At 51.0% G+C, this 14,041-nt stretch overlaps 1 protein-coding gene across 1 annotated transcript in view; it reads right to left on the bottom strand.

Annotated features, from left to right (window-relative positions):
- Window positions 1-14,041, bottom strand: part of DPYSL2 (dihydropyrimidinase like 2) — an 83,216-nt gene that overhangs the window by 32,970 nt on the left and 36,205 nt on the right. The window contains exons 4-7 of the mRNA XM_075556483.1: window positions 4,512-4,676; window positions 1,778-1,839; window positions 992-1,072; window positions 382-450 (exon numbers count right to left, since the gene is read on the bottom strand). Of these exons, the coding sequence (XP_075412598.1) occupies window positions 382-450; window positions 992-1,072; window positions 1,778-1,839; window positions 4,512-4,676 (377 nt within the window). The remainder of the gene's footprint in view (window positions 1-381; window positions 451-991; window positions 1,073-1,777; window positions 1,840-4,511; window positions 4,677-14,041) is intronic.

Below are 14,041 nucleotides of genomic sequence, written 5' to 3' on the forward strand. Positions count from 1 at the left end.
TACAAATATGCTTTATATAATTGATGTATGTATAGATTGTGATAAGAGTTGTATGAGTCCCTAATAAAATGATTAATTAAAAAAAAAAACTTGGAGGCTCCAGGCTTCAAACTGCTAACCCAGATGGCAGGATGCTAACACAACCTATCTGTGTCTACCCCAAGGAGAACTGGAGAATCAGAGCCACGAAGCGGAGCCTTTGGGTTTACCCTACCAACTCCGTCTAACGCTTCATTTCACACACGCCTGAGTGTCAACTTGGAGTCTCAGAGGGAGCAAACCAGTGTCCAGGGAGCCCCACTCCAGACTTGCCAAGGACCTCGGCATTGGGCACCACCCACTGGTTACCGACGAGTCATGCGTCCAGTCAAAGATACTTACCTCCTCGGGCCGGCTCAGCACGTGTCCCTCGGGGCCTGTGATGCCCAGATCCAGGATCCTTTGCTGCTCCTGAAATGTTTACGGAAAGCCAGGCTGTGAGAGAGTGCTGCACTTCAGACACTGCCACTTATAGTCGTGGACACACAGGTATGGTAAAGTGGCCCTGCTGACTACTGGCTCTCCTCCACCATGACGAGGCGGTCATGATGAGAAGGCTCCACGACACTGGTCCCAGAACGGCCTGCGCTGGGACAGATGAGTTACAGCATCCCAACAGGTGTCCCGCAGTCCCCGGGGATGCAGAGAGCTGGCTCAGTCTCTGCGGCAGCCTGATACATCCGTGCGTAACTCAGAAGCCACAGAGCAGCGTTGAGGGCAGTGGCTTCTCTCCACAAAGACACCCCTGTTCGCCACTCTTTGCACGCACACTGGCAGGTTCCCGTGTCCAGATTTCACACTGCCAGCGAGACCAACCGTGAGCCCTGGGGCTGCAACACCGCTCCACCCTGACGGTCCCCACAGTGTTCAGCTGCACAAGACACTTCACGCTCTTGAGCCTGTCTCCTGCTGCGTAGGTGGGGAAGGAATGATTAAGAGGGAAGCACAATACCTCTGCAATGATGTCGCCGTTTTCTGCATGGACTTGGGCGATCGCCCCGATATCCCGGATCACGCTCAGGACTTCATATATCTGAAAGCAGAGGGTGGGGGTCAGAGGCAGGGATTACACGCAGCTTCCTGCTCACAAATACCATCACCTCCGTCAGTAACGCTTCTGGGATCCGAAACGATACAATACCTCCCAACTGTGTCTATTAAGCCTAGTTGTTTGTATAAGCCTTGCTTATAACTTTTGATATAAGATTACTTGCTGATATAAGGCTCTTTCTTATACATGTATGCATGTTACTGGATTTGTCTCTACACAGCCCAGTCTAACACAATGTTAGAAGGAGCGGCTGAGAATGATAAAGCAAACAAGATAACATGTGAACAACAGGTGAATCAGCCTGAGAGTTACGCTGGGCCACATCTGGGCAAGCAGCAGGACACTCGGTAATTAAGAAGATGTGGATGCAGAGAGAGAAGCTGGTTGAGGAGATCCCTGGCTGTGCACCAGCTCTGCTGAGGATGGACTGCATGGACTTCTTGGCCACAATGTCCTCTTTTGAGGCCACTATGAGCCTTAGATCCCATGCCTGGTAGAGCATGGCACTGAGAGCTCTGACATGAGATTCAAACCCTCCATAAAGACAACACACATCAGTGTCTTAATCTAACAGCCAAGTCCCTGGAAGCTAAGGGGGCGGGGGGGGGGGCCCACTGGAGACAACTGTCCCAGGACAACAGCAGTGGGCTGAATGGGAGCCAGTTCAGAAAGGCTGGCTTTCCTTACCTGGGAATCTGTTAGCTGGAAGCGGTCCTTGAAAGCCATGTACACGAGGAAGGAGTTTACCCCTAGTGGACACACAAAATAAGCAGGCTGAGAGAGAACTTTCAGTAGACACACCCCTATCAGGTCATACAGGTTAGGAACGTTCTAAGAATTTACATGTGCGCGTGCATGCTGAAACTATAAATAGGTGCATGTATATGGCCGTTAGATGGCTTTATGTCAACTTGAATTTGTATGAAAGTGCAGGGGTTGGGGGGAAGATTAAAAAAAAGTGCAGGGGTGGAGTCCAACCTGTCAATCAGGTCACAGCCTGATGATGCCTCCTTGGGGGTGTGGCCTTCTTATAAGACAAACCTGGGGATCTCTCTCTCCCTCCCTCCCCCTAACCTCCCTCCTTGCTGAAACTCTGCCTCCAAGGGTGACCCCATGTGGGCCACCTGATGTCGAAAGCTGTCAACGCCCAGCCATGTTTCCACTGACTACCTTGGATCTACACAACTCTGCACCCACTAGCCTGTGATCTTCCTGTGTTCCACGTCACCACTGTGCCACCAACCTGCAGCCACGTGAGTCTGAAGAAGCCCTGGTTCGCATCAGACTTGTGGACTTGAATTGAACTGGACTGGGATGCCTTCTTTCGATATCAGATTGCTTTTTGATATAAAGCTCTTTCTTATACATATATGCCTGTCACTGGATTTGTTTCTCTAGACAACCCAGCCTAACACAACGCGTCATGTTAGAAAGAGTGGTTGACAATGAGAGGGCAACAAGATACCATGTGAACGACAGATGAATCTGGGAATAGGGTACATGGGAGTTCTTTGTACCACCACTCCAGTAATTTTTTTAAATAATTTTATTGGGGCTCACACAACTCTTATCACAATACATACATACATCCATTGTGTCAAGAACATTTGTACATTTGTTGCCATCATCATTCTCAGAACATTTGCTTTCTACTTGAGCCCTTGATTTTTCTTTAAATTTAAAACCATATCAAAATTAAAAGTTGTTCCCCCTAGAATGGACTCTTATGACATCACAAAGAACACGAGTCAGAAGCCTCTTTGGAGGAAGGTCTGTAGTGAAATCGTCATTTGGACATTTTGGGAAGGGCCAGCCCATTAATGCCGTAGGCATAGGTTTCAATTATCATCTTAGCAATTTAGAGTTCTCGAAATCTAACACACGAGGCCAAACAACCCTGCCCAACATCCATCACTAGTTTACACTATTGCACTGACAGTCTCTGGGCCTTGGAGCCTAATTCAAGCCACCTGGGGAGTGCTGGAAGCCGCCTGAGTTAAATGCCTCCTGACATCCGGGCCCTTCTCTCCTGCCAGGCAACAGTTACTATGGTAACCGTCCTGGCCGGCTTTGGAGCTGATTACACACGGAAAGTCAAATCCATCTGAGTCTGGGTAGTCTCAAACATGAGAAAGGTGAGAGGTGGCCCATTTCCTTTTATGTGGAGCATCCACGCTGGAAAGAATCTTCGATGACATCTCGTCTAAAACCCTCATGTTGGAGATTTTAAAGGTGCGAGAGAGACCTGTAAAATGGAAGTGCCCCTAGGGGCAGAGTCACTCTTGGGAGAGCACAGATTTAAACCCAAGACTACAGTGGCTCATTCTGGAGAATTACCCCCAGATGACACTATGGAGGTGCCCAGGGAGTTCCCTCCGACTTTTGTCTCCGAGCTGCTGAGCCTGCAAGTCTTCTTCAACGAAGCCTTCGATCCTGGAAGCTAGTACATGACCCAACTTGAATCTCAAGAAAGCCTGTGGTCTGGCTTCCCCACCGTCACTCCCTTAGCTTCCCCCAGACAAAGGGATCTTTAACCCTAAGTCAAAACTCACCCCTGCGGGCTTCTTAAAACCAAACAATGGGTTAGCTTAACTAACGGTGAGCATTGTGCTCTTTGGAGGGCCACCTAAATGGGAGGGCATTGTGTGTGTGTGCAGGGGTGGGGGTGCCGTGGGGGAGGGGGAGTGAGTTCATGTTCGTGTGGGAGGAGCCACTCAGAAAATAGGGCTAGATGGCCGCCCTGCTTAAAGACTGTACTCTGCCAACCAGCTGCACGTGCCGAAACTGCTGAGCCGGTGGGTGCTCTACTGCGTACCGTCTCAACCACAGCAATTAGAATAGGGTGGTGGGGGCTTCCTCTGGCCTCTCCTCTGTTCATCTTTCCAAATCCAGTCTCTGGAACACTGATTCCCCAAAAGTTCTATGGAACTGGAAAGAGACCTCACAGTATCTATCTCAGGTCTGAAGGGTCTCATCACCTGCACCTCCACCCCAGTGTCTCCCGGGTCTGCAGGAAGAGGCAGCCCATGCCATGCTCCTCTCCTCTCCCAACTGCCCGGAAATCTCACGGGGATAAGCATTGTATCTCCTCTGGGCAAGCCTCTCTTACAGCTTTCACTCTCCAACCTCACTAAACATGATTACCTCCAGCCAAACAACTGCAGGTCGCTGTCCGATAGAACAGATGCAGGTCATACGGCGCATGTGCTCCGGTGAAAGCTTCCTCACCTTCACTGGGTGTTCCACCTCCCATCAGCATCAGCTGTCACCCTGACCCCTCTCTGCACGCTTGCAGGCAGGCATCGGGGTGAGGCACCGATGGTACCTATAACCCCTCTGTATGCGATCCTCACAAGGGTGGGCCAGGTTAGGGACTGAAATGGAAACATCAGCAGAGTCATGTCAGGCGAGCACCACCTACCATGGTCCTTCACCAGGGCCTCCATCTCCTCTTGGACGCCCTTATGCCATTCGGTGATGTCCACGTGCAGAGAGTAGTCACAGCAGGACTTGCTGTCGGCCCATTCCCTCCACTGGTCAAAGGCAGCCAGAAGACTCGTCCCAGGCTCAGGAACCACATGGTCAACTAGAAAGGAGGAGACACTTGCCATCAATAAGAGGCTCTGGGCCGAGGGCCAGCTGCTATTTTCCCATTCCAACCCTGCATGCGGCTTCTTGGGTTCAAAATCGAGATGGTGACCTCCTCCGCCAGTTTCTTCAGAACCGGCTGAAACCACCTCACTGCCCAAGAGGGTGAAAACAGAGAGAAGGAACTTGGCACTGGAGGATGGTGTCGGCGAAACCACACACAAACAGCCCCGATCTGATTTCTCGGTTCAAAATCCCTGAAAGCATAACCTTAGGAGCGGTCCTCGGACAGCGAGTCCTTACGGACAATGGCCGTGTCAAATGGCCGGCCGGGCAGTTCAAATCCTCCAGGTCTTGATAGCTATGGGTAGAACACCCCCCCCACCCCCCACCAGACGCAAAGGAACATTAAGATGCTGGACCAGAGCCATGAGCCTAGGGCCTTTTAAAATTCCCCGGCGTATCCACTCTCTCATCGCCACTCAAATTTCAGCAGCACAATACCACTTGGTAATTTAAGGGTGATCTTTCATCTTAAAAGTTCAAAGCATTTTAAAGCTGTGGTTATTGTTAGTTTGATATGGAAGCAGGGCGATAGGGAGGGCACAATAAAGTCTGTGCCCTCATGCAGACTTGAGTTTGTTTCCTGGCCCCACCACTACCCGCCAGGCACCCTAGAGTGAGACACCTAATCTCTCCTAGCCAAAATTCTTGTGCAGGCTTAACATGGGGATAATATTACCTGCCACATCCATCTGTTTACAAGGATGAAATGAGACAGCACACCCATCAGCCTTGCCTCAATCCCCCTTAAGCCTCCACTGGCTTTTCATTACCCTTTGGATGGTGACTAAGACCCCCAATGAGGCCTATAAAGCCTACCCCACTTGGCCCAGGCCTATGCCTACCATGTCACTCAGCTCCATATCCACTTTGCACACTGATCACATAGGCTGCCTTTGGTTTTTACAATGTCAGATTGTGCCGTCCTACCACAGGACCTTGGCACATGCTATTGCCACTTCTGGGTCTGAGAAAGCACTAATCCAGTTACCATGATGGTAAACGGTTTACTCAGAATGGTAACTGCCTATCTGCTGCACAGAGACACTCAAATACAGACTGAGAAGGCTTGTCCAAGGTCAAATCTAACACAACAAAGAGGATAAAACCCAGAACGCTTGCCGTCTAAAGCACTGAATCACTCTTCCTAAATGAAGTGTTAGATTTTCTACATCCAGTAAGCAGTTCTGAGCTAAGAAAAGGCCAGGCTGGGCAATGAGAGTGAGCTCAGATTTCTGAGATGGATCACAACTTGCTGATGTAGCTACATTGCACTTAACTGAGCAGGGTTTTGTATACCTTCAAAAATATGGATGTCACAGCTGAATTTTCTTTTGACAGAATCTCCTTTTTAATAAATATGAATATGTGTAATTAAATAGGCTATACATATCTAGTACAGTGTGTGCATATATAGCTATATAGATGTATTTAGGTATGTAGATATGCTATTGGGAAAAAGCAATGAGGATACACATATGTCTACCACAAGCCTATTCTAATATGCTGATGAGAAGGCCCTGGGAAAACCACTCCACCCCCCCTTAAATTGACCCCCCCAATCATGAAAAAAAAATGTATCACTTTTTAACCACTTCCCACAAATTAGCCAGGGAAACCATAAGGATTACAACAGTCTGATTCACAACTGATCGTAGGGACAAGGCGGTGTTTTGTCCCATTACATGGGGGGCGGGGGGTGGTGGGGGGTGAGGCGCACCATGGGACAAGGGCCAACGCAAACCCGCCAACAACACATCTGGAGTTACACTCTAGCCAATAGGAAGAAGGAAACGGGGTAGTCCACATGTCTACCTCCTTTGACAGGAAAGCATATCACTTTTGAGAAGAAAGTCAGGTACCAATGCTAATGGTTATCATGCTCACCGGGAACCCTAGGAATGAGTTTCACAGGCCTGATTTTCCCCCAACTTCAGTTAGAGACAAAAGGGACCACCAAGGAAGGCCTGGCTGGTAAAGGCAGTGCCATGAAGGAAGGGTCCATGTGATGCCCACCAGGAAGAGAGCCCTCTGATGCCCTGGCTTGGCCGGGCAGTGCCAAGATGTCTGAGGAACAGACAGATTTTGCTGCCCAGCAGATGCTGCTGCAATAGTCCTCCCCACAGAGGGCGTGCAGGTACAGAGAGGGGCGCTCGAGTCAGAAGCTATGTATGAAGCGACGGGCACCTCGCCCTCACTTAAAGTTCGAAGAGAATTGCCTGAAACAAGTCTGGATTTGATCTCACGAAGGATGATTGCACACATTAGTCTGCAGTTAAATGCCGTAGTTGGCTTTTTCACTTAATAATCTATGGGTTCTAGACTATTTACGAAGCATTATTTTAATGACTGCAGAATATTAGAGCCCATGAGTAAATCCTAACTTTTAAGTCATTCCTCTAATGTGAGTCATCAAAACTATTACAGTGGTTTTGCCGTCATAAATCAAAGAGGTGTGACTGTTTCTCTAGATTTCTGTGTGTTCCTTAGCCCCCAACCCCACCCCCCAAACGACGTTGACTGAGTCAAAGGGCAGTACATTTTTTTAAGGTTTGTGATGTGCGATGCTAAATTACCTGCTGGAAAGTTCCCATCCATTGGCATCCGACAGGGGAGGATCTCTTTCATCAGTCTCTTATCAAGAGGGACGATCTTCAATTCCTAATCTCTCAAATTTCATTGGTCAAAGTGACACCCAATAGTTATGTGAATTTACATTTATTGGCGAGGGGTTGGATTTTTCATGTTTGTGGGGTGCTTCTCTTGTTCCTTTTGTGAGCTGTCTGCTGCATTCCGCGCAGTCTTCAGTGGGATCCCTGCCCTCCGGCCTCTGGGAGCAGTCGGAGATCTTTACCTGGGTACCGCAGCATCCCTTCCCGTACACACAACACGGCCATTTCTGTGCGAGACAGTCCACAGGCTGGCCTTACCTCTTATTCCATTGACAATGCTTCTTCTGTCGGACATAAATTACATTTCATGTTGTTCAGGTTGTGCATCTTGTCCTCTGGGATTTAGTCTGTTTCTATGACTGAAAAAGCCTCTTTCCCTTTCAAAAGCCCCCCTATATGTTTATACACACACACACATATATATATACATATGTGGATATATATATATTTAACACATCGGGTATTTCTAAAGGCGAAAAGAATAGGCTGAGAATCTAATTTCGCTTCTGCAGTGAGCTATGTCATTATGCCGGCCCCATTTACTGAACGGACCTTCTCCTCCCCTCCTGTTTGATGGTAACGTTAAAATATATTACTGTCATGATGATATAAAACCTTCACTCTTCAAGGTTATTAAGAATAAAATATCTTCCTCCCCCCAACTACCATGATCCGAATTCTACCTTGCAGGGTTGGATAGGACAGAGGCTGTACACTGGTACATAGGAGGGTTGGAGATACAGGGAATCCAGGGTGGATGATACCTCCAGGACCAAGGGCGTGAGGGACGATGCTGGGAGAGTGGAGGGTGAGTGGGTTGGAAAGGGGGAACTGATTACAAGGAGCCACATGTGACCTCTTCCCTGGGAGAGGGACAGCAGAGAAGGGGGGAAGGGAGACCCCGAATAGGGCAAGATATGACAAAATAACGAGGTATAAATTACCAAGGGCATATGAGGGAGGGGGGAAAAGGGAGGGAGGGGGGGAAAAAAAGGAGGACCTGATGCAAGGGGCTTAGGTGAAGAGCAAATGCCTTGAGAGTGATTGGGACAGGGAGTGTATGGGTGTGCTTTGTACAATTGATGTATGTATATGTATGGATTGTGGTAAGAGTTGTTGGAGTCCCTAATAAAATGTAAAAGAAGAAAAAAAAATAAATAAATAAAATAAAATAAAATAAAATAAAAAAGAATAAAATATCTAATAATACTTTGGGCGCACACTCACCCGTTCACGTGTGAGATACGTACAAAGCGAGAGTCAACGTCAATGTCAGATTCCACCCCCAGCTACGTTGTCTTACCCCTCTCGGTGTGAAACAAAAACCAAACTCCTGCCATTGAGTGGCGGCTGCCGCACAGCAACCCCAAAGAAAGTGGAAGAACTGCCCTGTGGGCTCCTGAGACTGTACGTCGTCATCATGGGGAGTCAGAACCGGCTGGGGGCTTCAAACTGCTGACCTTGTGGTTTGCAGCACAAAGCACAACCCAGCATGCCACGGGGCTTTTGAAAAATCACGTTTCATGGATTGCTGATGCTGTGGGGCTGGCTCACTCGGCATGAAGTGAGAAACCAATTGGTGGGTGAGGTTTGTATATAAAGCCTTCATATTTTGCAACTAATAATATTAAATATTTTAGTTAACAGTAAGTGCAATATTGACATTTATAAAACCTCACCCCCAGTTTGTGACTCTGTGGGTTCAGGCTAGGGCCTGATCAGCTGCATCTCCAACATGCTCCCGGGAGCCACTGTGAGTGAGAATCACTGCACTGGCCGGCCGCCCACTTGATTCAGGGCAACAGCCAAGCGGTTTAGACAGAGGGGAATTGCCCCAGGGGGCTCCTCAGGTTGTGATCTGAACAGGAGCAGGTCTCCTGGCCGTCCTCCCGCATAGTCCTTGGGCCTTCGAACCATCAACCTTTCATTAGCAGGTAACTACTAACCCGAGTGTAAATCTTTCCCCACGGGCTTCTCCTTCCCCCCCACTCATGCCCAGCCATGGCCCCAATGAGTAAGCCGTTTCCTGGTCAACAGCATGGCCCTCTTCAAAGAGATCAGGATTCCTGGCAGTTCCGAACCCGTGAAAACTCGGGCCGAGAGCCTCAGGGGAAATAAACATGTTTCCTCTAAGAGCTAATGACATTCAGGAACGTGTCCCCCAGAAGCTTCCACATGTTTTCCCACAGTTCTCCTTCCACAGAAGCTCTCCTGGGAAGCGCTGGTCCAGGGAACAGGGCACGAGGTCACGTTCACTTCCGGAGGGAGCACAGGAGTCCCCGCTAGGGACACATGCCTGAGAGTGACTCTCTGGAACATGCAGGCCTCCCCCTTGGGTGACCTTCCTAAGAGATCTGCCTCTGCAGCAGCTTGGCGTCTGCCCTGCAGCTGGTTCCTCTCCCTTTGGGTAAGGCAAGAGAAGAAGGTCAATCACCAAGAAAGCGCTCCATAACGGAACCGTCTCGTTGGCACAGAGAGGAGAGGAGGGGAGGGGCTTCAGGGGACGAGGAGATCCAAGTTCCCGTTCTTGCTGTGGCACTTCTCCACAGTGCATGCTGGGGGGCCTCCTATGCACATACATAAAACATGGGCATGAAACAGCCTACCTTGCAAAGCCACCAAAACATTCACCTACGAGAGTGTTTGGTACGACCTCTGGCACCCACGTCTGGGTGAGCAGTTGTGAACACCACCCAGGAACCTGGCTTCCGCAAAGCAGTCAAGAGCATGCTTCGCCCATGGTCTGAGCTAGAAGCCACAGGCCGTGCCAGACCGTGTTTAACCTCGAAGACATCAGCCATCCCCAGAGGCCTATTACGACTTCTGCTGCCATTGTCAGCAGACCCCGAGTTGGGGCTAAGTTTTTCTTCTGAGTTAATGGTCCACGTGCAGAAAGATGCAAGACATCATCCAGAGATCCTGGGGCCCTTCTCAAACCCGGAGACCATCTCACAACCCAGAACTGGACACCGATACCATCCAGAACCTCAAGATGCTGAACGGCCACAGGTCGGTGTCTGTGGTCAGTTCTCAGGTGTCCTTCATGCTGAAGATACATGGGGATGTCAGAAAAGACTTCACCCCAGACCCGATCCCGGAACTGAAGCGACTGAGTCAGCACCGCTGCGGGGAGAAGATGAGCGGGCAGGAAGGAGGAAGGAGGCCCAAGAGCTCTTGGCCCTGCACACTGAGCTTCCAAACCCTCCGACGCAGACACACCCCCAGAAGTCGGTCCCCAAACCGCTCTGCCTCCCGGGGCATTTATCACAATCGCCCACCTGCAGACTCCTGTCCCAGAGTCTTCCCAGCCTCATTCTCCAGGCCCTGCATTTAGCTGTGGGCGCTGGCCTTTCCCTTTCTACCTCCATCTCGGATAAACCAATCAACTGGATCAAAGAGGAAGCAGTCGGGAGACACCAGCACAAACCACTTCTGTTCACCTAGGTGGCTTCCCCTGCACGGGCAGCTAGTTGGCAAAATGCCATGTGACCCTCTTTAGAACCAGGAAGGGAAGGAGTTGTGTTGGTGGGATGAGAAGACCCACAATGAGGCCAGCTGGCCAGTTGGGAGAAACCGGCTCTGTTCTAGAGAAAAGCACAACAGGAAGGAAAAGCCTGGGGGGAACAGAACTCACGACCACGGAGTCGATTCTAACTCATGGTGACCCTACAGGACAGGGTCGGACTGGCCCTATGTGTTTCCAAGACTGTAACTCTTTATGGGAGAAGAAAGTCTCCGTCATTCTGCCAGGGAGCGGCTGGCGCTTTTGAACCGCTAACCTTGCCATCAGCAGCCCAATCCATCGCTACTAAGGAGGCCACGGAGAGACGCAGAGGAAAGACTCTGGAGTCAGTGGTCCAGTTCCACTGTGAATGTGACTCAGGGCAGGATGCTCAGTCTCTCCAGGCTTTGGGGTCCCCGTCTGTACAACAGGGCCCATCACATAGCAGATTGCCCACTGCCGTAAGTAAGTGCTGACTCATAGCGACCATCCAGGACAGAGGAGAACTGGCCCCCTCAGGACTGCTAAGAAGTGCACTCTTTAAAGGTGCAGACCTCCTCATCTTTTTTCCCTAAAACAGCTGCTGGGTTTGAACCACCAGCCTTTTGGTAAGCAGCCTGGCACTTACCGGTGGCGTTGCCAGGGCTCCTGGTAAGATGTAATGAATCCAAATGGTCACTGCTCGCCAGAGTGCCGACACTAGAAGGGTCCGGTGAAAAGCAGCAGAAAGGCAGTGCGGGGTAAGTGATGGCCTGTTCCTCACAAGGTCGGCAGTTCAAAACCCACCAGCCACCCCAAGGGAGAAAGATGAGGCTCTCTATTCCTGAAAAGATGTACAGTCTCAGAAACCCTGCCTAGGGCCCGAGAGGTCCGTCAGAATCAGCTCAAAGTCAGAGGGTCTGGTCAAGCCCACAATGGCGTCCGTGACTCACTCCGTAACTTGTACAAATGGGCTACTATTTCTCGCACTAGGCAACGAAGCAGGTTCCTCAGAGCTGGAACGGTGTATAACCCTTGTGCTGGGGTCTTCTCCCCAACAAAGGATGACACTGAGCGACCTCAGAGCACTAGTGAGTGTTCAATACGGGGGTGCCCATCAAGCCCTGCTCAAAAAGGACCCAGCACCATGGGAGAGTGTCTGCTCTCCTGGTCCCAGAGCACCCAGCCCAGGGGCTGGCAGGCAAAAGCTCAGGGAGTACACGAGACCAGGCACCCTGGATGCCCAAAGGGCCCAGCTCCCCCTGCGTGCCACACGGAGGTCCCCTGTGGCTGGCAGATGCACCAGGCTGATTTCCTCCTGCCAGCATGTGAGGGGCCTGCTGGCCTTTGCTCAGTCCCAGCCATGTCTTTTTTTGGGGGGGGGTCCCCCTTCTAATCCTCAGATAGGACCATAAAGGTGGGCTCCACTTTGGAGGCGAAGAAGCCAAAGTTGCTTGCTCAAGGTACTTTGCCAGAACCAAGCAGTGGGCTTGGTGCAATAGAAACACACACTCACTAAGCAAACCCAGTGGTGTGCAGTCCCGCTGACTCCTCACGAGCCTGGGCAGGCCATCGTGCAGGGAGAGGGCGTCGGCAGTAGAGTGGAAGTTCCTGGGGCGTTGGAGCTGGAGCACAGCAATGGGGAGGGTGCGTGGGAGCGGGCAGTGGTCGCTCTGGTGTGCACAGGGTGCCTGTGATGACATCAGGACTGAACCCGTAGCCCCTAACCGCGGCGACAGCCCCACAGGGCAGGGTGGAACTGCTCCCGAGGGCTGCCGGGTTAAGATTTATGGGAGCAGACCGGCATCTGCTTTTTCTCTCTCGGAGCAGCTACAGGTTCAAACTCTGGACAGGAAGATGGTGGCTGTGGCTACCCAGCATGAGTGTAGTGGCACTTAGTGACCCACGAGTCCCAGGGACTCGGAGGAGAACTGCCGCTGAGGAATTCCAAGGCTCTGATCTGTACAGGAGCAGGCGGCCTGGCTTTCCCTGCCCCTTGTGCCCGGAGGCACCCCTTTGTGCCACCACCTGGTTTTCTCTAGTCCCCAACTCTCTCTAAGACATTTTGCTTTAAGAAATTAACCCAGTACATTCGGACAGACCCACTGGAGCCCCGAGAAATTGCTCCCCATCCAGGTAGCACGGCTAGAACGACGGAGCCCGAATCTGATGGGAAGGAGGGCTGATGCAAGACCCAGTGAAATCTATGTAGGAAAGAGCAGGCAAAAAAAGATCTCGTGTGCTCTGACGATCAGCCAGCTTCAGAGGAAGCAACGCGGTGGGAGATGGAAGCGGTGCCCTTCCTACTGCTCCCAAGTCCAGTTGGAGGAGGGGAGGCGTTAAAAAGGCACATCCGAAATGAATCTTTCGGCTTGCTCCTCCACTCCTGGCTTCTCATCCAGCTCTGGGGAAGAATGGAATGCAGGTGGCCTGAGCGTCTCGCCTCCCAGTCGCTCTCAGCTTCCACCCCATGCACACTCCCTCCTCCAGTCAACCCGGGGGCCCACTCAGCATCTCAGCCACCTGGGCCCCTCAACAGTTCTGGACAGCACTCCTGCCACGCTGCACTACTGCTTCTCTGACCAGTGTTTCCCCCCTGTGCCTCTTTCTCCACCCACATTTCAATGTGAGCAGCCCCACTTTACTTGACTCCCCCACACCTGGCATTGGCTCAGAAGAGCCTCCCCTTTGATCCACATGGGTCCCTGTTTCTCTTTCCATTCTCCTTCCTCAGGGCCATCTCTTTTCTGTCCTCTCCCCACTCCCCACTCCTCAGCTTTCAGTCTTCCTGAGAGCCAAGGATATCTCTGAATTCACCTTGAGCTAATCCTCCTTAAGATCTCACCGCTAAAGGCAGGTGAGACCCACAGACAACCCCACCTGTCCGGGTGGCTGGCTACCTGCTGTACGGAGATCCTGAAGCTAACAGCGAACACCTGCACCTTTCCATACCTGCAGCCCACTACCCTCCCCAAGCCAGATCTCCCTGAGAGTGTCCTGGGTCCACTACAGTGAGGTTGTCCATTCCTTCAAGGATGCTTGGAGGTGACCCTGGGAATCCAGAAGCCAGAGCTGGAGGTTAGGAAAGAGATATGGGAATAAGGTGGATAGAAGGTCCCGATGGCAAAGCCAATTTTATTTCCGATT

This window comes from Tenrec ecaudatus, chromosome 8 (assembly GCF_050624435.1).
Source record: "Tenrec ecaudatus isolate mTenEca1 chromosome 8, mTenEca1.hap1, whole genome shotgun sequence".
In the NCBI taxonomy this organism is placed as follows: Eukaryota; Metazoa; Chordata; class Mammalia; order Afrosoricida; family Tenrecidae; genus Tenrec; species Tenrec ecaudatus.